Source organism: Orcinus orca, chromosome 16, assembly GCF_937001465.1.
Source record: "Orcinus orca chromosome 16, mOrcOrc1.1, whole genome shotgun sequence".
In the NCBI taxonomy this organism is placed as follows: Eukaryota; Metazoa; Chordata; class Mammalia; order Artiodactyla; family Delphinidae; genus Orcinus; species Orcinus orca.
In genome coordinates, this window is record NC_064574.1 from 36,739,014 (window position 1) to 36,763,290 (window position 24,277).

At 41.1% G+C, this 24,277-nt stretch overlaps 1 protein-coding gene across 5 annotated transcripts in view; it reads left to right on the top strand.

The window, feature by feature from the left end:
- PLCB4 (phospholipase C beta 4) overlaps nucleotides 1–24,277 on the top strand; it is a 428,120-nt gene that overhangs the window by 346,058 nt on the left and 57,785 nt on the right. For all 5 annotated transcript variants that reach the window (XM_049699214.1, XM_049699215.1, XM_033440307.2 and 2 more), the window contains 10 exons: nucleotides 1,752–1,831; nucleotides 2,371–2,455; nucleotides 5,007–5,097; nucleotides 7,051–7,146; nucleotides 11,934–12,034; nucleotides 14,166–14,201; nucleotides 16,492–16,633; nucleotides 17,271–17,355; nucleotides 17,690–17,814; nucleotides 19,689–19,740. In XM_049699214.1, coding sequence (XP_049555171.1) covers nucleotides 1,752–1,831; nucleotides 2,371–2,455; nucleotides 5,007–5,097; nucleotides 7,051–7,146; nucleotides 11,934–12,034; nucleotides 14,166–14,201; nucleotides 16,492–16,633; nucleotides 17,271–17,355; nucleotides 17,690–17,814; nucleotides 19,689–19,740 — 893 coding nt within the window. The remainder of the gene's footprint in view (nucleotides 1–1,751; nucleotides 1,832–2,370; nucleotides 2,456–5,006; nucleotides 5,098–7,050; nucleotides 7,147–11,933; nucleotides 12,035–14,165; nucleotides 14,202–16,491; nucleotides 16,634–17,270; nucleotides 17,356–17,689; nucleotides 17,815–19,688; nucleotides 19,741–24,277) is intronic.

Sequence of the window (24,277 nt, forward strand, 5' to 3'; positions counted from 1 at the left end):
GAAGTCGCCCCTCGTAAGATCCTCACAGAATGTAATCTACACTTTTATAAATTGGATTTCAGTCATGGCCTTTTGGTGATCTCTATGTACAATTTGAAGGTTGGTTTCTTAGCAAGTTCCTCAATATGCTCCAGTGATGTCCTGCCAAAAGACAAGTGAAAAAATGAAATTCTGTGGTTGGACAATATGTCAAGTACGTCAACCTCTGTCAGTTTCGTATAACTCAGGAGAGTTATTTCAGCCTCTGGATCAATGGTTCTCAACTCTGCCAACATGTGGAAAATCACTGGGGTTGTTTTGTTTTGTTTTTTAATAGATTTATTTATTTTATTTACTTATTTTTGGCTGCATTGGGTCTTTGTTGCTACGTACAGGCTTTCTCTAGTTGCAGCGAGTGGGGGCTACTCTTTGTTGCAGTGCACAGGCTTCTCATTGCGGTGGCTTCTCTTGTTGCGGAGCACAAGCTCTAGGCACATGGGCTTCAGTAGTTGTGGCTCACAGGCTCTAGAGCACAGGCTCAGTAGTTGCGGTGCATGGGCGTAGCTGCTCTGTGGCATGTGGGATCTTCCCGGACCAGGGATTGAATCTGTGTCTCCTGCATTGGCAGGCAGATTCTTAACCACTGCGCCACCAGGGAAGTCCCACCGGGAGTGTTTTTAAAAACAGACACCTAGACCCTAGACCCGTGACCCTCCATGCATATCACTTCTCTTAGCCAAGATGTTGGTGAGTTTTGAACATCAATCAATTCAAGTTTACATTTCCTGAGAAGTACCAAGAGTACGTTCAAGTGGGAAGCCATGAGTTTGCATAGCCACCAAACTGACAGCAAGGGTTGACATCTTTTTTCATAGAATTAAGGAATTAAGGGAAGCTGAAGCTCAAAAGGAAGTTCTTCCCTCTCAGCTTGGAGGTGAGCAAAGAAGAAACCATGGGCAGAGCCAAGATTCTCCTAAAGGAGTAATTCTAGGTCAACTCAAGTGGATAATCAAGGTCACTTGGGAAGTGACTCAAGGCATTTTTGCCTGAGAAGAAACTTCAAGCAAGAATAGCTAAAGGACCACCTGAGCCATAAGAATGCTTAGTAAAATACTCCAAGATTGTCTAGCCTAGGCCATTATTCTTTCCAATGGACTTCCCTAGATAGCTATTGTCAAATATTTCCCCAACTAACAGAATGATGGGACTTGCCCCATGGTTAACTACCAGAGTGATACAAAACAAGGGATATTGCAAATGTCACATCAATTCACAGGAGTCTTCATTGAATTAATGAAATGTAGCCCAACTCTGGTGCGAAAAGGCAGAGGAAAGTCAATAAAAGCTTCTAACAGTCCTGAGGTTTTTACCAACACATTTCTCCTCGAGGCGAGAGGGGAAGGAGAGGGGTCTGCTGTGAAAATCTCCGTGCAGAAATCTCACCTGCTCCTCAGTGAGAAAGGTGAGCTCTGAACCCATCTTGGCAGATTATCAAGCAAGGAACTGCACTGCCATTTAGGTGAAATGTCTTGTCAGTTACTAGCACCCTAATTTTGGAGAAGTAAAAGTAGCTTTGAAAAAAAGTGTCATTAACCATGAACTGTGCCTGGGTTCTAACCACAGGGGACTCAGTCTGTAGCAGTAAATGGGTTCTCCAGGTCTTAATTGCCAAAACTGACTTTCTGAAAAGCTCAAATTAATAGTCTCCAATTGGTTTCAGGTACCTTAATTTTTTTTCTCTCCTCTCTCATTAACACTCTTTATCTTTCAAGGATGTTATTCAAGCCATCAAGGAAACTGCATTTGTCACATCTGAATATCCTGTAATTCTCTCCTTTGAAAATCACTGCAGGTATAATGATTCATTCTACTCCAAGTCTCTAAGTGTTGTTTCCTAATCCCCATTCCCCACCCCTGCTCTACATCTTTTTGAATAACCGAATAGTTTCTTTTGTGAAGTGGTAAGTACACATAGTCTTATGGGGGAAAAAAAAAAGAGAAGAAACTCAAACCACTACCTCTCAACACTTCCACAAAAGAAAAGAAAAAAAAAAAGTCATGTTAATGTGTTTTAGAAATGCTTCCTCTAAACAAAAGTTCAGAGAGCAGGACACCTTGCTCAATGTTCCATTGAGTTGGAAGACTTGGCAGTATGTTTGTAGTCAGACTTGATGAACTTGAAAGACACTTTTTACTCTGCTTACCAACTCTTAGTTTGGGGGAAGAATCGACTTCTTTTAAAACTACACCAGTTAACCCATTAGCATCAAGAGGACAATCAAACATTTTGCAGAGTGAGAGTTTTTAATCGCTAGGAATGGATGTTTCTTATTCTTATTCTGGACAGTTAATGGATGTTTGAATTTACAAATGTTGGTTCTTTCCCTCTAGCAAATATCAACAGTACAAGATGTCCAAATATTGCGAAGATCTATTTGGAGATCTCCTGTTGAAACAAGCACTTGAATCACATCCAGTATGTATTTTTAGCAAACCATATTTCTAACATGAATGGATTTGTTTTGAAATTCATTTCTGAAGGGCCAAGTAGTTCTGGAGGACTAATGTTAAAGATCTTCATGTGTATTTCAATTCGTTGGTATGGGAAGCTTCCATTGTGCTTCAGAGGGGTGTGTAGAGAGAGGCATAAAGTAAACATCTGGCTCAGTTTTATTCAGAAGATCATGGGGTCTCTATGGCTTCTGAGACCTCTGTCCTAAAATTTCACAAAGTGCGCACTGGCCAGGAGTCTAGAGTTGGTGATCATTGTCAAGTTCAGTGACAGGTTAGAATCGCCTGGGGGAACCGTGAAACATACCTCTGCCACAGCCCCACTCAGAGATTCTGAAATTGATTCGAGTTCAGCCAGATCCTGGTGTTTTTTAAGTGCTCTCCAGGTAAATCAAATGTGCAGCCAGGGTTCCGCACCCACGGGAGCCTGTTGCTATGGGAAGTTCCCTGGATCAAGTCACAGAAGCCGGAAGTTCAAGCTCCTAAGTCCAAAATAAACTCTTGGGCGATGTTGTATGCACGATTTCGAGCTTCATTTTTACACCTACTAATTCCTTCATCAAACAAAGAATTTTTAACCTGTTCCCCATAGATAGGCTTTGTGGGGTCTGTGAACTCCTTCTAACTGCATACAGTTTGCCGTTTTGTATACAGTCATTCCAGAGAGTTCATCAGATTTTTACCAGGATCCATAACCCCCAAGTGGTTAAGATCCACTCTCCCAAGATGTTGGGAGTAACACGAAAGCTACTGGAGTGAAAGAAAGTATGAAACCCTCTACAGTAGTGAAATATTTTGCCCCACTGTTGATGAGCAGCTGATAGGCCCAAACACGGTAGCCCGAAGCAGCAATAGAACATCGCCATGACTAAAGGGGGAAGGTGCTCTGTGCTACCTGGGAACACATCAGGTAGTTTAACAGTGAGTTTTGCAGAAGTACATCTTTGGGAACTGAAAAAAGATATAGGAGGATATTTTCAGCCTGCTGAAGCTTTGGCTGCAGGGGCCCCGTCCACATCCTGGCGGTGCTTCCTGCTTCCCTGCACACCGGCCTGATCTCCACCGCCAGCACCTGCAGCTGCTGCTGGGGGGACGCTCTGGTCCCTGGAGCTCTGTGCACACAGGAAAGTCAGGCCAGAAGTACCAGAGAATTACCAACCCCCGCCCCGTGTTCCCTCATTCCTCAGGCGGGATGACTCCGGGCACATGGTCCCCACTGTCCCCCCAAGTTCCCCAGTGGGATCATGCTCCCGTCCACAGTGACAACTTGCCTGATAGCACACCCTTCATGGCTGCCTGTCTTCTTTTTCTCACTTTCCTACTCCTCTGCTGGAGTTCCCTGGAGCTGCCCCCCAGATAAATTACTGGTACTTTCCTCTTTGTCTCAGACTGATTCTAAGGGAACCTAAACTAAGAAACATGCTTGCTTTATTTTATTTTATTTTTTACCTAGGCCCTTTGTTTGTTTTATTTTCTTTGTTAGACTAAGGTGCTGGCTTTTACGGAAAGATCTCTGCATTCTTTGTGATGTGCACATACATGAGAGATTATGGGAGGTATAGGCAATATAAATGAGATTAAGATCTGAACTACGGAACTTTCAGTCCTGGAAGGAGGGCACAGTATACAAATGTAAAACCGTAACTAAAACAGATGGGCTTTAGTGTGGTGAATATTTATTGCCAATATCCAGGTGCAGAAGAGATCACTTGGAGTGTACTGGTTACAGCAGGCTTCCCAAAAGGAGCAGAATTTCGGCAGAGGGTTTCATTTGAGTCAGGACTGACATAGGAAGGCACGGTGCCTTGCGTGTACAGATAGTATAAAAATTAGTTTGGAAAATGAGTGGACACGTGGAAGGGTAGGTGGGTATATAGATGGATGGTGGGGGGATGGGGAATGGATGACTGGATACAACACAGTTCTGTGGATCAGAAGTAATCAAATAAAGGAACATCCCCTTTGCAGACATTAATCCAAGCCAATGAAACCATAGTAGAGGTCAGATTTCAATAATTAGGACCACTTCCTTCTTAATTCTCTTATTGAACCCACAAAGCCACAATCCCAAGCATTGAAGATGGATCACCCTACTGAGCAGACCAGCTTACTGTACAGCCCAACACTTGAGGGGGCTCAGGAGCCTCTTGACTTTGCCTGGGAGGGCACCTCTGACCCCAGCTGACCCCATCACCTCTTGTACTTTACCAGGTACTTAAAGGCGGCAAGGTCTGGGGTTGAGCTGGACCCCTTTCCCCAAGACCACTGTAGGTCAGACCCCACTCCCTGGGGAAGGTGGAGTAGCTCTGCAAAGCTCTAGAGACCCTGTGGATGCCAAATTTGCTGCCTTAGTGTAAGGCAAAGCTCAGGCTAGTTTGGGTTGCAGAATGAAAGTGTAAAACTGTGCAGACTGCCATCTAGTGGATGTTGGTTGGCCTTCTGCTCATTCTGGGCTGGGAATGAGAAGGGAGAAGTACAACCCTGTCGTGAATTCAGCCTTTTCTCTTTGTCTCTAGCTGGAACCAGGCAGGCCTCTGCCATCCCCAAATGACCTCAAAAGAAAAATACTCATCAAAAATAAACGGCTGAAATCTGAGGTTGAAAAAAGTAAGTCAAATACACTCATCTATGGCAGAAGCATACGTATCTTGCATGTTGAGACAATTCAGCTATCTAGAATGAAATATACTTTAACACCACGGATTGGGGGGAAGCAGGTCTAGTGGTGATGTTCTATATACTGTGCAGAGCAAAGTTGCCACATTTTTATTCAAGTTTAGGTTCCACATCAACCCCTTCCTGCAGTGGGAAAACATATTCATATATTCATAGATCAGAATTTGGAGGAGTCCCAAGGAAAGATGAGAAGAAAGCAAAAGAAGCATTTTAGAATTTGTCAGGTATAAGGAACTAGCACTTTATCATTTTATACACTCTAAAGCCTTCTTTAAAAGCTTCCCTTTGCACTTTTCCCTGTGATATATACATATCTAGGGATCCTAGGTAATACGCGAGTGTGAATGTGTGTGTGGTCGGGGGGTGGGGGGAGATGATTTTATCTAGACATTGCCCCCACTGTGTTTTCCCAGAACATTTTCTTTGAAAATATTTTCTTCCAACAAATCTCTTAGTTCAGTGAACGAATAGCATCAAATATTGGTATGATTGCATTGTGGTTTTCCCCTTGGTTATTCTAAATTAAAATTTTTAACTATTTTAGCTCGTTTATGTTTATTGCAAAAGCAATAATGCTATAGGAAGATGAAAACAGCAAAGAAAAATATAATAAAATAGCACTAAATTATATATTTTACACACATATACATGTATTAGAGACACATGTACACATGTACACTTTTAACATATACACGCATTTTTAACAAAACTGGGATCATGTTAAATATACTGATTTTTAGTCATTTTTAATTCAACCAATGAAGTATACTCATATCCAGTAGGATATAAATCTACATACTAATTTTAATTCTTATGTATAAAATTTTTTTTTGATTCTAGTGTATGAAACACTATACAGAATTTATTATGTGGCACATAGTGTAATTTAAACAGATCCAAGTTGATGGATTTTCATTGCTATGAGAACAACAATGGTAAACATGTTTGGCTGTTCATTTTGTACATTCATGCAGCCTTCTCCTTGGTACAATTAGAGTTGGTTGGCCAAAGCATGTACACATTTTATATCATATGTATCTTGTTATACTGACTTTCAGAAAAGTTGTATCAGTTTATACCCTCACTATAATATATGAAGAGTGCCTGTTTCCCAGCGATATTCTTTTTTTTTTTTTGGCTGCATTGGGTCTTCGGTGTTGCGCTCAGGCTTTCTCTAGTTGCGGCGAGCAGAGGCTATTCTTCATTGCAGTGTGTGGGCTTCTCATTGCGGTGGCTTCTCTTGTCGAGGAGCACAGGCTCTAGGTGCGTGGGCTTCAGTAGTTGCAGCACGCGGGCTCAGTAGTTGTGGCGCACGGGCCTAGCTGCTCCACGGCATGTGGGATCTTCCCGGACCAGGGCTCAAACCCGTGTCCCCTGCATCGGCAGGCAGATTCTTAACCATGGTGCCACCAGAGAAGCCCCCCAACAATGTTCTTAATGCTGGCTGTTAGACATCTTTTATATGTGTTCACGACTAATAAAAGAAAAATATTTTTTCTTGAAGCTTTTTCAGTCTCTATTCTGTCACTTCACCATAACAGTCCATAAACCTTGCTCTGTGCCAGATGCTCCAAATTCTGGGCTTTTGTTATCAAGCTTCAAATCCTTCACAGGGACTGAGCTGTGACTTCTCAAGCTGGTGACCAGCATATGGGGCATTGCCCTCACGTTCCAATAGTGGCTCAGTGTGTATAGATGATAGGGTTGTTGTACTTGCCTTAAGGACTCGAGGCCACCAGGACTGGGGAGACAGTGGCCGTGGCTGAGCCTCGACAATAGGTTTCCCTTCCCTTTTCATTTCCTTCTCCATGTTGATCTTCAAACCTATTTTATAAGTGATCCAACACCTGTCTCCATCTCCTTCTTGTTTATTTTTAATAACAGAACAGCTTGAAGCTTTGAAAAGTATGATGGAAGCAGGAGAATCTGCTGCCCCAGTGAACATCTTAGAGGATGACAATGAAGAGGAAATAGAAAGTGGTGAGTTGGATGTTTTAAATTTATACATCACAAAAAAATACTTTTTAAAATAAGAAAAAGATGAATTTGTCTCAGTGGACCCTTTTATATAACACAACATTCTAATTCCTAATAGTCAGGTACATGTACCAACCTTAATCTTTTGTTATTTTGGGGTATTTTTCCAAATAGTATGGCTTAGAATTTACCTGCACACTAGATTTTAGTAGCTTAGTCATCTCCTTTCCTGTTGTGCGTTCAGCTATTCAGCAGAAACTCACAGCCAGAGAATCCTTGAAGCACTTGCTGTAGAAGGTCGGGCTTGGAATAAAAAGAACATTTCTGCAGTTCTTTCCCATAAACAAAACCTGAACATCAGTGCTGTTACTGATGACAGCAGTAAGGCGAGTTAAAAGGGAAGGAACCTGGATAGAGACCCTCAGTAAATGCTTGGTTTGTGTGCACTTATAGTGAACTAGAAACTCAAAGCCAGAATTAAACTTTCAAGTTCAAATTCCTTCAAATAACCAGCTCACCAGAATTGCCTGTATCTGTATTTACAGGTAGATATTTTTTGCAAAGGCAGCCTTGCTCAAAATATTTTAATATTTGTTATTAGCTTCTATTTTTACTTTGGCCATATAGCCACTACCATAATCTTTGGTTTTACATGGGTCATTTGAAAGATTTGGAATGTTTTTAGAAAATTATTTGTTCATTATGTATCATGAGAATTGATTAACAAAATGACATGAGAGTTGATTAACAGAATAGTTTGGACATACATTGAGTGTCTATTGGTTAGTGCCTTGAATTTAGATAGTGTCTTGGGGCTAAGTAATTTAGAAACATTTGTAGAAACTCTGTTTTTCATATAAACATCTGAAATAGAAGAGTAGATTTTAGGAAAGTTTGACATTATAGGTAAAAACCTAAAAGCTGTGAGAATCAACGATTCGTATTCACAACCCCTTAATAAAGACTCCTGACTATGGAAGAGACTTTATGAATGATTTATGTTGCCTGGGAACATGACTTACTTCCATATGTTTTATACATCAGGGAGGGTCTGGGAGGCCAGAGATACCTGGCAGTATTTAATCAATGCCTGTTGTGGTTATCTATTACTGTGTAACAAACCACCCCAAAACACTTTATTATTATCTCTCCTAGTTCTGTGGGTCACCTGGGCTCAGGTTGAGGGCTCTCCCTTTGGTTTCTCATGCGGTTGCCGGCAGATGACATCAGGGGCTAGAGTCATCTGAAGGTTCCACTGGGCCAGGTGTCTTGAGATGGCTCACTCGTGGCTGACGGTTGATGCTGGCTGGCTTTTGGGAGCTCAGCTGACACAAGCACCCCCATGTGGCCTCCCCAAGTGGCTTGGGCTTTTCACATCATGGTGGCCAAGATCCTTGACAGAGCGTCCTGAGAGCCAGTGCTCCAACAGGCAGAAAACAGAAGCTGCTAAACTGTTTAAGAGCCGTGCTTGGAACTGGCACATCATCACTTCCTCTATATTCTATTCATCCAAGCAGTCTTAGTTAGGGCCCACCCACATTCCAGGGGGTGGGTGAGAGGCAAGATCACGTTGTAGAAGAATCAGTGGGAAGCTGATATTATTGCGGCTGTCTTTGGAAAATACAGTCTGCCACATTGCTTATTATATTATTTCACAGTTTTTGCAAATAATAAACCCAAACAAGATTTAAGAATAAAATCTTGAAAGGAATATACTGAGTTGGCCAAGAAGTTCATTCAGGTTTTTCCATAACATCCTATGGAAATTTGGCCAACCCAGTATTTCAAAAGATCAATAAAATACTTCTAAAATTTGAAAGTCTGAATATTATATAAAAACTGTCCCTTAACTTAGGTTAAGTTTCATAGATGATAATCATACACATGTAAGGTGTTACTAGATACTCTAATCCAGTAAAATAAACTGAAGAATAATGGAATACATTAAGAAAAATCATAATAATAATAACTACGATTTTTGTACCAACTGTGGATTAGGTACTTTACATCAATTCCTCATCTAATCTTTATGCAGCTAAAGAAATAAGTATTATTATACTAATTTTTCAGATGAGGAAACTGAAGCTTAGAGTGGTAACATACGTTACATGCAATCCCACAGCCGGTGAGCAATGTTACTAAGATTCAATCCCAGAATTGCCTTGACTCCAGGGTCAAGACCTTCTGTACCTTACAATATTGTCCTTCTAATGTACAGGAATATAAAGCGAACATAAATATGCAAAATCATTGGTAAAATATTTTTCTTTATAAAAAGGAAAAAATATATAAATGATGTGAGTCAAAAATGTGAAGTTTCCTGAACACACACACATTAATCTAAAATGAGGGGTCAGCAGGATTCCACTTACTTGTCCTTAAGGGTACTTTCCCAACTTTTATGCAAATGCTAATTATTCCTATAGACAAAATAAATTTGCCTCTAGTGATTCCCATGTTATTCCAAAATGTTTGAGATAAAATTTTGATTGTTCTAACAGAAATATATGGGTTCATATGCACCTGAATTTCTCTCTAAGGCCATAGAGGTTTCTGCTATACCAGTTACATATGTGAGTCTCACGTTTCCTCAGTCATACTTGACTTCAGCTCTGGTCAGCCAGTTGGCTGTAATTACCCTGCTATCACAGTATGATCCTACTATACCTGAATGACTAGAGTCTCTCATTTAAATACTTCAACACAGCAGGCAAGAGGAAACCAAGCATAGTTCAAGAGGGCAGGCCTGCCTGGAGGCTGTAGAAAATAGAAAAGGCTCTCAGTCAGTGGAAGTGTGTGCCCAGTCATTAGGCTGGATGTAGATTCAGACAAACAGTGGAGAATAGCAACATTGTGTGTGGTTGTGGGTGTGTCTATGCATACATACACACTCAGGAGATGCTAACCTTTAGTCATACAACCCTTTTAAAACAGTTACTAAGTCTCTCCCCCTTCTATGGGGTATACCCCTGGAAATTCAAGTAGTTTATATCTGGCTAAGCAGGTTAGACTAGATATAAAATTGAAATTCAGTAGTGATGGTGGGAGGTTTCAAAATCTTGGTTACAGACTGTAGGTCATGAAAACCCAGTGTCACATTAACAGCATTGGGCTAGAAGCCTGAGAAATCTAGGTCCCTATTCTAACTCTGTGACCTCAGACAATTCAAATCATATTTGTGAATCTATTTCCTTTAAATGAAGACACTGGACTAGATTCTTTTAAGACCTCTTTCAGCTTCTCAAATCCTTTTTTCTTGCCCAAGGCCTATATGACCTACTTAAAAAAAAATCATCTGCCTCCAGAATACCCCCTCATCAGAATATCAGTTCCAGAAGAGGAGGGTGTCTGGCTCGTTTCCCTTACCTTTATCCCTTCCCGGGAATAGCACTGTGCAAAAAGCAATCTAAAATTCTGAATCTAAGACACCGTCAGCGGAAAGGCGCTACTATTTTATTGACTAAGAAAGAAAACTGCTTCCAGTGAATCGTAAAATGCCATCGATTAAAGGATACATTGCCATATTAGATATATTACAATGCGGGGAAAAAATGCACCTTAGAATCTGTGAAAGTTTTTCATTTACTCCCGTTCTTGAATTCTCCTTTCCACCTTTGAAACATACTTAAAACAAAAAATGTCTAATTCTTATGGGTCTGTTCACCTCCCTCAGAAATATTTTCACTGTTTTTTTTTTTTTTAATAGTAAAGGTCCCTCATGCCCAGTATAGTGACAGTGTGGATTTGTGTTGGCCTTGTCCTGTGGCCTGTGGGTGTCTCCTGATTCTGGCTAGTTTTTAGGCAAATTCCTGGGAGCCCCTGCAGGATGGGCATCATGGGAATACAGATCTCACACCAGCATGTGCCTAATTTTCCAACAGGCAATCCTTTTTCCACCTACAGCCTTGGGTGGATACCAGGGTTCTTATAATTTCCTGGACTGGTGGGCCGGGTGATGGCATCTGTGCCTCCCTATATAGCCAGGCCAGGCTCCTGGGCCACCAGCTTGACTTAGCACCCACTTCCTGCTCCCTTCCCACCATGAGCCCAATGAATGATTTCAGAGTCTTTTAAACCACAGCCAGATTTGGCAAATGATTTAGGAGAGCAGTAAGTCCTTCCAAGCTCTATCTTTTTTATACCACACCACTCCCGGCCACAAGTTATTATGCCCATAAAATTCAAGTGGACATTTTTGACTCTTTTTCAGAATTATCAAATGTACTTTCCTTCTCTTGTATCTTTTTTTTCCCCTCTGGGTGTCATAGAGGATCAAAATACCCTGTTATGAGTCACAGTTCTTCCTGAGGTGTTTGAGGCTTTAATTTTTAAAGTTAGTATACTGGAAAGGAAGTAATCATTCACTTAAGAAAAATTTGTTAAGCATCAATCATGTAAAAACCATGCTAACAATGATTTACTGTGTAACACAAGAACAATATCTGATATCTTGTAATAACCTATAATGGAAAATAATCAGAAAAAAAAAATATATATATAACGAATCACGTTGCTATACACCTGAAACTAACACAATGTAAATCAGCTATATTCAATTTAAAAAGTCATGCTAGATGCAGGAGAAGTAACAAGATGTGTTCCTTGACCTTGAGTAGGTAAGAGTTTAGTGAGAGTTTTATTTGAAAAAAAATTGCTTATTTAAATGTTCCCATTTTCCTTTAGCTTCTTTCCTCTCTAGAAGTGCTTATATTTTACCCAAGATTATGGAGGAGACCTGACCCCTTGGTGGTAAGTTGGCTTCATGGATTTTCCTTTTGTCTTTCACACAGCTGAGCAAGAGGAAGAAGCTCACCCTGAATACAAATATGGAAATGAACTTTCTGCAGACGACTTGGGTCACAAGGAAGCTATTGCCAATAGTGTTAAGAAGGTCAGAGTCTTGGTTCCCTTTCCTTTCATGACTTGCAAGAGGTAGCAGCTGTTAGTTATAGCATTTCAGAAATGTGAGAGCCACAAGAGAATAAGTAGGCTGTAATTCCCCTTCTCAATTGGGTGGCCACGATCAATACCCGAACTCGAGGCATGCACAATACTAAGTTAGAAAGGACATTTAAGTGACTCATTAGTCATGCCCAGTGTTGACCCCTACCTCTTTGACCCATGTCCTTCAGATGTTTTTATTTATTGCATTATTATAGGTGAGCAGGGAGAAAACAGCAGCACCCCAGCAGCAAAGGTTAACCTATTCAAATCATCAGGAAAATGACCCCGATCACCCCAGCAAGCCCTCATTAGAAAACCAGTCCTACTCGTTGATATCTCGTCTCCCTCTTAATGTAGAATAAGCCTAAAAATATTTCCATCCATCCAACCATTCAGCCAAAAAAATAGTAACTGTGTACCCACTATGTGCCAGGCACTTTCTAGGCCATAACAACCCAGAAGGGTCAAAACACACTCGGCTTCTGCCCTCATGGAGCTGATAGGCTGATGGGAGTTTATTGGAAGGGGGTGGGAAACAGACAACAAACAAGTAAACAGTCATTTATATGATTACAATTTGTGATAGGTGCTATTACAAAACTAAGAGTGAGTGCTCAGATGGAAAAAAACGAGGCGGAGAGAATAAAACAAGGAAATGAGAACCCAAAGGGTAAAGAGGAACTGGCCATGCACAGGAATAGAGGTGTTGCTTTGCCCAGAGAGGGACCACAGCAGTAGCAACAACAAAGGCAGGGTGAACAGAGTGGGTTGAGTGAGAGGTCGAGTGAAACAAGATGAGATTAGACAGGCAGGTGGGAACTGGAGGATGAAGGATGTGACGGGGGGGCATGGTGAGAAACTCAAATGTTAATTTAAGTGAAATGTGAAGCTACTGAAAAAGTTTAAAGAAACGGGGCAGTGTAGCCTCACATAATTACCTTTGTGTGTGGGGTAGTGATGTGTGTGTGTGTGTGTGTGTGTGTGTGTGTGTGTGTGCGCGCGCACACTGAGAACATTTGAGATCTGCTCTCTTAGCACCTTTTGAGTATACAATACAGTCTTCCTAACTGTAGTCACCATGCTGTACGTGAGAGCCCTGGAACTTATTCCTTTTATAACTGGAAGTTTGTACCCTTTGATCAACATCTCATTTCCCCCACCTGCTATCCCCTGGCAAAGTGGTTGATTTTTTTAATACTACTGAGTGATTGAGTAAGAAGATGCAAGAGTCATTGGCCTAGGAGTCATTGGCGACCTTGAAAAAAGGAGTCTCAGTGTGGAGGTTGGGACCCCTGTAGCAGATAGATGTGAGTGAGGAGACACTACACTTTGGGGCAGTTTTGCTATAAAGGGGAGCTGGTGGCTAAAGGGAACCCGAGGAGTCCAGGGAGTATTATTTTTAGGATGAATGAATCTGGAGTGATAAATGAATTCCTGGACATGGGTGGGATTATGGTGATGTGAGGGTGTGGTCTTTGATGGGAGCAGCAATACTTGATCATTAAGACAGAGGATGAAGATGCGGGTAGGTGTATGCCTTGGGTGCTAAGAAAATGGAAGCAAATTTGTCTGCCGAACAAAGCCAAGGGAATACTGCCATTACCCCTACCTTCTCCAATATAGAGAATTGCAGCTACTTTCAGACTAATAGATGCCTACTAAGACTCAGTGCTTACCTTTATGCTGCCTTTATCAACACAAGACATGAGTGTTGAATAGCTGAAGAGTGACCCTTTACATACCACAGGAGGTGGCCACATCGATTATTTCCCAAGCCCCATCACTAAATCATGTACTAAATTACCATAAGGAAGCATCAAAATAGGCAAAGACTATCAACAAAGAAGGGAGATAAGCATTAAGATGAGCGTTTATGGTGTGAAAGAGGGCTATGCCATGATATCTTCTCAGTTCTCACTTTATCTATGCCTTTATATTACCAGTAATTTCCCATCTTAACAAATAAATAGAATAACAAGTGTACATGAATTTATTTAAATATCTACATATGTATGGCTAGTAAATTTGGAATTTTGCCCTTTAGAGAGGTAAATTATTTTTATCTTTCTCTAATTTAGGCTTCAGATGACCTTGAACATGAAAACAACAAAAAGGTAACAAAATAATTTCATTGTACATTTTGTTTTCATTATAAGACACAGTACGTGGGCCTCTAATATTGAGCATTTTGTACTAAGTGTTGTTACTCTATCTTCCCCCACCCACTGCCCCATGAAATATCAGACTGTTTATAGGTATTATAGGTATAATATTTACATGATCAATGCATCTACATATGAGTCTTCAAAAGAAAGAATTAATCACAGTGATGAAATGATTATATCCTGATAAAATCACAAAACAGAGCAAAGGCAAATAAGATGATTTTCCTAAAAATAAGTGTTTAGTGCAATTAGGCAATTTTGTAGTTGGAATTTGAGATTTCATTCCTAGAATAAGAGTACATAATCATCAACACACTGAATTTTAAAATAAAAATGACCTATAGGTCAACAAATTCATATTATAGTAAAATGGGAAGGGGATCTTGTTCTGACTATATTGACATTCTGAAAAATTGTCAGTTCACGTTGTACACATTCTAGGAGTTTTATCTAACATTCGGTGTTGATTTTATTGTAAGGCAAGTAAAGTTACATTTTTAGTTTCTTTTATCCTCTTCATGGCTCATGATATCAAAGTGGTCTTTTTTAGTAAATGTATGTGGTTTATTATAGTAGTGAGATGCAAAAATTTACCTTGTCATTTGATTCCCACACTTCAGAGCTTCAGAAAATACTATCTTGTTGTGTATGGGGTCTTATCTTATTTGGAATAAAACCCTATCTTCTTACTGTCTAAATATTGTTTGGAATAATTCTGGTTAAGTCTGATCCCGGTCTTCACCCAAGATATTTGTGAAATTCTCTCCTACTAGAAATTCGTAAGGTATTGGGGTCAACAAAGGACAGGTTGACCTGTGATCACTGATATTTATTAGCTAAGTAGCTGTGACCAAGTTATTTTAATCTTTAAGGACTCAGTCTTCTCATGTGGTCAGTGGGTCAGACTCTAATCCTTGCTACACATGATGACTGACAGTAACAAGGTTGTCCTGCAGGGACTCAGGCCAGTACCTAGCTTATGGTACGGTGTTACTTATCATTAAACACACAAGAAAGGAATTAGACATGCCTCTGCCCTTATTTGGAGGTCAGGACATATGAAAAATTTATTTTTAAAAAATTCCAAGTTACATTCTTTGATTATTTATCTCAGACTTTTACTGGTGCAATCAGTTTGATGATCTAGAATGTTAAGTTATCAGATAAACAAATGGCCTATTTTTTTAACCAATGAATTGATTCATGTGAGTCAGCAGTTCATTCCTCAGTATCAATCTCAACTAAATGTAGATCGCTTTTGAAGGCGTTATTTTTGTTGTTGATTTTGTTGCTTTTGTTCTGATTTACTACAGAACGAACTACAATAGTTGTTTCTCTTTGCCTCTATGCAAAACAATGCAGTAATAGGTCCTGTATAGTGGGTTCTCACATTAGTTTAAGAATAAGCATTTTTTTTTAATACCGTAAACCATTTATGTATGTGGCTTGGTTTCCGAAGCAGTGTTAAACAAAGTGTGGTTCCCCAGACCACCCATATCATTAGCACTTGGGAACTAGTTAGAAATGCCAATTATTGGGCCTCACCCCAGACTCACTTTATCAGAAACTCTGAGAGTGGGTCCCCGGAATCTGTGATTTAACAAGCCTAGATTTACACTAAAATTGAAGGACCACCGTTTTTTGTTTTTTGTGTTTTTTTTTTTTTTTTTTTTTTTTGCGGTACGTGGGCCTCTCACTGTTGGGGCCTCTCCCGTTGCGGAGCACAGGCTCCGGACGCGCAGGCTCAGCGGCCATGGCTCACGGGCCCAGCCGCTCCGCCGCATGTGGGATCTTCCCAGACCAGGGCACGAACCCGTGTCCCCTGCATCGGCAGGCAGACTCTCAACCACTGCACCACCAGGGAAGCCCAGGACCACCGTTTTTAACGTTATGCCACAATTTGTGAAATCATGAATGATAATACCTGCTATACATATTTCATAGCATTGCTCTGAACTTCAGTATAGTTTCCAGAATAAAGTCCTTTGAAAATCTAAAAAATGTCCCCCAAATGTAAGGTAAACTTCATATTTTACTATTATCTCCATTTGCATTATTTGGAGCTACAGTGGACATTCACTTTTAAAGTTATCCTTTAGTTAGGATAACTGAGAAGAAAGAAGTCTTTATCTTTCGATCTGTGTGTGTGCAAATTATCGCTAGTGAGGCAGTCTGAAGCGTAAATCTGAGAGTCCTGCTGAAGTCACTGACGTGCATGTTCCCTTTGTTGTGCTCGTAGGGCCTGGTAACTATAGAAGATGAGCAGGCTTGGATGGCATCTTATAAATATGTAGGCGCCACCACTAATATCCATCCATATTTGTCCACAATGATCAACTATGCACAGCCCGTAAAGTTTCAAGGTTTCCATGTGGCTGAAGGTAACACCGAAGGTTATATGCTATTGCCTTTTTTGTCTGCTTTTCTTACGTTATGCTGTGAGCTGTGATCTGACTTGCTGCCATTTTCTTTTCTGGGCACGTGGACTGTTCCATCTCACCTTATTTTCATTGCGTAGACCACGTAGTGACACGTCCTTGGCATGTGGGGGCCTTGTGTTGTCGTTCCCGACATCGTCCACAAGGTGGCTCTGACAGACTATGGATTTGGTAGCAATCCAAGAGGTTAGCCTCTTGCATTAGATATACTTTTTTATAAGACTGCTTTCTGTCGAAAGCTGGTCTCCAAAAACGTATCAAGTATTTTCAGACTTTTCATAATTATTTCTGAACTGGAGAAGCTATCATCCTCATTGGAAATACATATTTCAGGGGTGGCTATGAATGGCAATTGGTATACACATAATTGGTTTAATGACTCCAAACTTAATTCATCACACTTTTCTTAAGTCAGCCATCTCCAGCCACAGGATGTTAATGAAATTAGGAGCTACTGATATAGTAAGGAAGCATCTGCCTCCAAGGCCTCATGATTCAGGGTGTAATTATATTTATCGCTTGTCTTTCTGTGAGGGTTTGATGGCAGGGTTTCTAAGTGCATCTTTGCTTTCCTTTACAGAACGCAATATTCATTATAACATGTCTTCTTTTAATGAGTCAGTTGGTCTAGGCTACTTGAAGACACATGCGATTGAATTTGTGAAGTATCCTTATGTATTAAGTGGAATAAGTGGTTGGTGAACTTTGGGTTTGGCAGGAATCTCTAAAATAGAAAAATGGCTAATATATTATTGTGGTTATAGAACTAATAAAATAATGTATGTGAAAGACCACAGCAGCCGGGAAAACCTGCCCAAATGTGGATTGTTTTTATATCCACACGGTGAACTGTGGTTTTTCTCTTAAGCATCCTTTATACATGTGAAATTTGTTCTCTGTTGTCATATGTGTGTCATTTTTGGTCTAGATCTTCATTGTTTTAGCTCTTTGTCACTGCCGGAATACTCTTTTTGCCATTTTCCTTAATATGTTACACAGTTATAACAAACGGCAAATGAGTCGCATTTACCCCAAGGGAGGCCGAGTCGATTCCAGTAATTACATGCCTCAGATTTTCTGGAACGCTGGCTGCCAGATGGTTTCGCTGAACTATCAAACCCCAGGTAGGAACTGATGTCCAGTGACCTCGAATTCCACGAGAATGCTTTGACAGGACGGTGCCAACAGTTGCCATCAGTTGGTTGTGGGCATTTTTTTCATGGAAGCAGACATATGGCAACACAATGTGTTGTTGGATTTATAGAATGGTGAGAAATTAAAAATGCAAACTAGAGCAATAAAACAATGGTAGAAGACAATAGATTTTGATTTCAATTGAATATCCTTTTGGAAATGCCATGACTAATCTGCTAAACATTGTCCCTTTTGCCAAAATATGTCTAATTTTTCTTCTTTTTGGATCAAACTTACCTTCTCGTCCAGAGGCAGAATGAAGTGAGAAGTATTTGAGCATCTTTGTACAGTAACTATGACTCATTTCTCCTTGGGAAAGTACCCTTCCCACTGTTAACATTCAGCAGGAGATCAGCAAAATAGTGGCATCTCACCATAAGAGTGCAGAATATTATAGAGTAGATTCTGCTAAAATGGTGTTTAAGGAGTTCTATACCCTTAGAGGTACTAATATATAACTTGTTCCTCCAAAGTGTATTCTGAAGCAAGTTTCCAGTATATAATCTTTTTTTTTTTTTTCCCTGCAAGGAGAGCAGTCAATTTTTGTGAATGCATAAACAAAATTTGTCAAGTTTTCAAAGTTTGCTTAAGGGCCTAGGATTGCAATTAAAAATAGAAAAATAATAGGCTCTAGTTACTCACCTAAAACAGGTGAGAAATATGCCACAAAACCTATTCACTTTCTGTGGTTAATGCCACAGCATGGTCCTTAATATTGGTTAAGAAAAATACCAAAACACCTTTCTTGTTCTGTTCTTTGCTCTATGATGGTACCTCCCATGTTTCCCCATTTGGGGGGCATTTTCTTTTCAAGTCCATCCACCATATTTTGTGAATCTCAATCCACCTTGCTCCCTACGATCTGTACTGATCGAAAGGTCCTATGACTTGCATTCCCTTGGCATGAATGCGACCTGACTGTGTTTCCCACCCCTTGGTGATGCTGCCTCAGTGATCAGGAACTGGGTTCAGATTTCTGCTCAGCATCCCTATCAGTGCTCACTCTGCTAAACTGTGACCAGGTACCAGCACAGCCCTGGAGTGTTTCTAACAGAGACAAAGTATGATTAAAAGGCACTGCTGATTTTACTTACTTAAAAAGAGGTCAAGTTTTATTATTTGTTGTCAGTGACTCTGTTATATGGATTAAATGGTCCAAAGGCAGCTTATGATCTAGGTCAGCTTACGTTGTATTCTATAACGTTAGGTTTAATCACAGCACTTTGAGAAGAAAAAAAAAAAATGCATCAGCTGCCCATTTCTTTTGCTGATGAAAAGAAAGAACATTGCGTTTGCCTGCAAGAGAAAAACTATAAGCCATGCCCTGCCACTAGACCCCACTAGAAGAATTCTCCTGAAGTCACCTTAAGTCAATTTTTACATACTTACCTAGTTTATTTTTTATTTTAATCGAGTTTTATATTCACATGACCCTACTGGGTATGTTTGGTGTACCCTTCCTCTGGGATGGTAAGGCACATCTCCTCTAACTATATATCAGCTTGGACATCTGTACTCTCAACACTAACTCAACAATCATATGAAGCATATATTGAATCCAAATTTTAAAGCATTGCCAACATGATCTCTATGAACACAGATTTTTTTGTTTAGTTTAAACACAAGGTCATTTCAACATGGAAGAGAGAGTTGTATGCCTTAAACAGACCCTTTAACCTTGTGGTGTTAAAAAAAGACCTTTCAGCCAGGGGTCAGTATCTGATTTCCGTTGTTTGAAATCACGCCATCAAGATCTTCTTTGTCCGAGGAGACGAGATGCTAAATTATTTTTGTCTCTTAACAGATTTAGCGATGCAATTGAATCAGGGAAAATTTGAGTATAATGGATCGTGCGGGTAAGTAATGTGATTTAAACTGTAGTCACTGTGTTCCACACTCCATACTACAGCTGTAATGAAACCGTGTCATTTTTAATTAGGAGCTGCTGAATTTAAGCTGGGTTTGAGGGATGGGATAGAAACAAATGAAATCCCCAGGTAAATTACATCTGCAACGTACATTCTTCACGGGACCCCTGTTTAACTAAGCAGATTTAAAAAAGAAAAATAACGACTAGTTAAGGAGTTTATTATATACACTCTAGAGTTTAGTGCTCTCACTTTAAATTCAGTAGCAGAGGTTTTTATAGCTAGGACAGATAATGAATCTGCTCATTTGGACATCAGCAGTAGACAAAGACATGAAATATGTGTATTTTACATACGACCTAGAGAGGAATGAAGTTGATTTAATATAAAATGAAGTCCTAGGTGTCAAGTGGAATTTATTTCAGCTAGGAAGAAGGTTTGTCCTCCTTTGATAGACATGTTTTGTATGTCTTGTAAATAGCAGTTACCAAAAAATAACACTATAAATGTTGTTCCAGTTACTTAAACAGAGCTCCCTAAAATCTGCAAACCAAGTAGTGAAATAGGAAATGTTCATTTCATTGAAACACTGAAAGGTTAAATGAAGTTAACATTCTATACATATGAAAAAAAACTGTGTGACCATTTTTTTTCTCCATGCAAATGTCCCCAAGCAGCACTGCCCATAAATAATCACGAACCACTGCCCAGAGACCTCTAGACTAATTCAATAGAGTACCGTCTCATCCTGCCATGCTACTGTCAGGGTGTTCCTGGCCTCCCTGGTTGGATATTTAATTTCCATCGCTAAAAACAGTCAAGATAAAATTTTCAGCATGTATGGTTTCAAAATGCCCACTCCCACCTCTTCCTGCCTGCCAGTTCACCTATACCCACAGGTGACAACCCTGTTACCCAAATCAGGATATAGCAGCTTACAGGATATTTGCCTCTACTGTGTATTTTGAAAGAAATAAAAACTGTACACCTTAAACTAATACAGTGTTATATTTCAATTATATCTCAATAAAACAGGGGGAAAAAGAAAATTATGGGTCAGAAGAAAACAGCTAAATACACATTTCAGAGGTTTTTTTTTTTTTTTTTTTTTGAAGCTACTTTGTTATTTAGCGCAAAGCATTCAGAACCAGGAGATTGTGTAGGTAAATTGATGGGTGGACCCCCAGTGGAGGCTTAGACAATGACACTCCAGGGGCAGCTGTGGCACAGGGGGTAAAAGCCCTTGGCTCCAGCCTGACCCGGGTTTGAGCCCTGGGTGCGCCACATGCTGTTGTTGCCCTGGGCAGGTGTGTTAGACCCTAAACCTCAGTTTCCTGCTGATAAAATGAAGCTGGTAACGCCTGCCACCCTGGGTTTGCTGTGACAGCTCAGAGGGTTTGGACTGAGTCTATGTGAAGTACTTCATGAACTGCAGATTTCTGTGAAAAAGTCAGGTTGCAAAAAAGCTTAAGCCCGTATGACCGATCACAGGCAGGAATCACACAAGATAAAATGAGTGGTCTGCTCACAACAGGCCTGTAAAGAGCCCAAGAGACAGCCCTCATGGTTCACACCTGGCTGTGCTCACTCCCTGAACCTTCCTGCGGCTCACGGATGCCAAAGGAGCTTTTCCTTTCACCTCAGCCGTTTGATGGCTTATCCTGCCCTGACACAGGGAGGGGAGTTGTTTCCACGTCAAAGGGGTCCCACTGTTACTGAGCCAAACTTGGGTCTGCTCGCACACACGCAGTAAAGTCAGTCTACTGACACCACGTTGTGGTGAAGGAAAGTGCAGCATTTATTGTAAGGCCCTATATAGGAAGAACGGGTGGCTAGTGCTCTAAAACTCCTGAACTCCCTGAAGGGTTTCAGCAAAGCATTTTTAAAGGCCAGATGATGGGCGGGGGGAGGGTGTCACAGGGCACACACAATTGGGCTTGTGCACAGTTCTCTGATTGGTTGATGGTGAGGTAACAGGGCAGTGTCACAGGGGTTCACATTATCAATCCTTAGGCTCCAGTAGGTCTGGGGGCCACGTGCAAGTAATTAATTTCTTCCATTTGGTGGTGGAATGGCATCTGAAAAACTCAGGAAATATGCATCAGATACTGTTATCTAGGTACTTCAGAGAGGAGCTAAGGCAGAGGATGTAGCGAAGAAGTCTGTCCCAGGAAGGCCCCATAGGGTCCTGCTCTGTTACACCAACAAGAGTTCTACGCCTTCACTATGTTTCTTTTCAGGAGTTTCCGATTTGCCATAGTTCACTTGCTCAGTGTCTCACCTTCCACACCATTGTGTATTTTAAAATATGTTCATGAGCAAGGATGGTGCTACATTAGCCTGAATTCTGTGCTCATGTGTTTGAGGTGATGTGACCAAAAGCTGAAGTCCCATCAGGGGGACTAAAAAATATGATTGTTCCTTGGGGCAGCCTGACTACAAGAGACGTTAACAGTATTGTTCAGTCTCATGTCCCCCTGCCCCTTCCCTTTTCCCCACACTCAGCCTGGAGGAAGAGGTTGTCACCAACAGGGCAGAGAGAGGCAATCTTTCTCACGAGTGTGCTGTGCCCCTGAGGAGTCATAGCTGGTGGAGATGGGCCAGCCACTGAGCAAGGGCATCTGAGGCACCCGATGGCTCTCACTGCACTACCCTTGTCATTCTTCTGCCAACCTGCAGGGACTTTTAAAAAATCCTTGTGGATTGAGTTACTTGTAGTGAGGTAGATGGACCTAGAGTCTGTCATACAGAGTGAAGTAAGTCATAAAGAGAAAAACAAATACTGTATGCTAACACCTATATATGGAATCTAAAAAAAAAAAGGTCATGATGAACCTAGGGGCAAGATGGGAATAGAGACACAGATGTAGAGAATGGACTTGAGGACACAGGGAGGGGGAAGGGTAAGCTGGGGCAAAGTGAAAGAGTGGCATGGACATACATACACTACCAAATGTAAAATAGATAGCTAGTGGGAAGCAGCCACATAGCACAGGGAGATCAGCTCGGTGCTTTGTGACCACCTAGAGGGGTGGGATTGGGAGGGTGGGAGGGAGATGCAAGAGGGAAGAGATATGGGGATATATGTTTATGTATAGTTGATTCACTTTGTTAAACAGCAGAAACTTACATACCATTGTAAAGCAATTATACTCCAATAATGATGTTAAAAAATATAAATAAATAAAAAATCCTTGTGGGCTGTGTCTGAGGGCTGTGTTTCTGTACAGAGACATTCTGTGCCTTTTAGGCCTGCAGTGGCACAAACCCCACCCCCATAAAGCCAGGGCTCCAACTCCTGCTTCCGCATCGATGCCCAGGGTCCCTGGACCTACACAGCCTCCAGGTCTGTGAGTGACAGTCTCTGCCACCTTAGGCCCCGAAATTGACACTCGTTCAAGACAAGCTGGCTAAATGTCACCCCCAAGCCAGGGATCCTATCAGACTTCTGTAGCCAAATCCAGCCTCTGTACCCTGACACCAAATTAAATCTCGAGATGGAGTTTTGGGTGAAGTAGGAAAGAGTAGCTTTATTGCTTTGCCAGGCAAAGAGGGCCACATTGGGCTAATGCCCTCAAAATTGTGTGTCCTAACCCAGAGGGGGTAGTGAGGAGTTTTATAGAAATGGTTCAAAGAGGGTGTGATCAGCTCATGGATATTCTTCTGATTGGTTGGTGGTGAGGTAATTGGGAGTCAGCATCATCAACCTCTTGGTTCCAACCAGTCTGGGATCTGGTACTTGTGGGCAGCATACAGTTAACTTCTCCCACCTGGTGGGGGTTCAGTAACTGCAAAACAGCTCAAAGATATTGTTTTGTGTATCCCTTGAGGGAGGACCAGGACCTTGCCCCAAGGCTGCACTATTGTTTCTTGACTGTTCTTCCTTTGTCTCCGCATTTCCTCCCTTCCCTGATTTAGCAACTGTTTGAACCTGCTCATTGGAACTCAGGGAAGGTGGTGGAGGCTGAATGAAGCCTATTTCCTACAAACAAAAAATGGGGGGACACAGACAGTCTTTTGTGTCCAGGAGCCCCACAGGGTCCTGCTCGGTATCACTTCTACACAGTCTCTTTTATTTTTTAAGTATATAAATGAACACATTACACTGCAAGCTGCCAACTTTGGAGAATCAGACTTGGATTTCTTGCCGTTTCCTCCTGACATTTTTTTATTTTGGATCACGCTTTCACAGATTAGTTTTCTTCTAAGCAGGTCTGAGAGCAGCAGGGAATGTGGAAGAATCCTTTTGGTACTGAAACATCATCAATATGACATTTCTCTGTTTTTGGTGAGAAGGGGCTCCTGACCCTTCAGAAATGACTGAGGGGCACCACAGGGAGTCCTGAATCTCTACAGCCAGTGCCCTAGGAGATTCTGGACTGGATGTATGACTACAGTCCTTTATGGACCCCGAGTCCCACCTTTCGCAGAAGGCAGATTCCCTCATTTCACACAGCTGGAATCCAAATGCTGCCTCCATGTGAAAGCTAGAGCCATGATCCATGACCTCGCCTCACAGCTGATG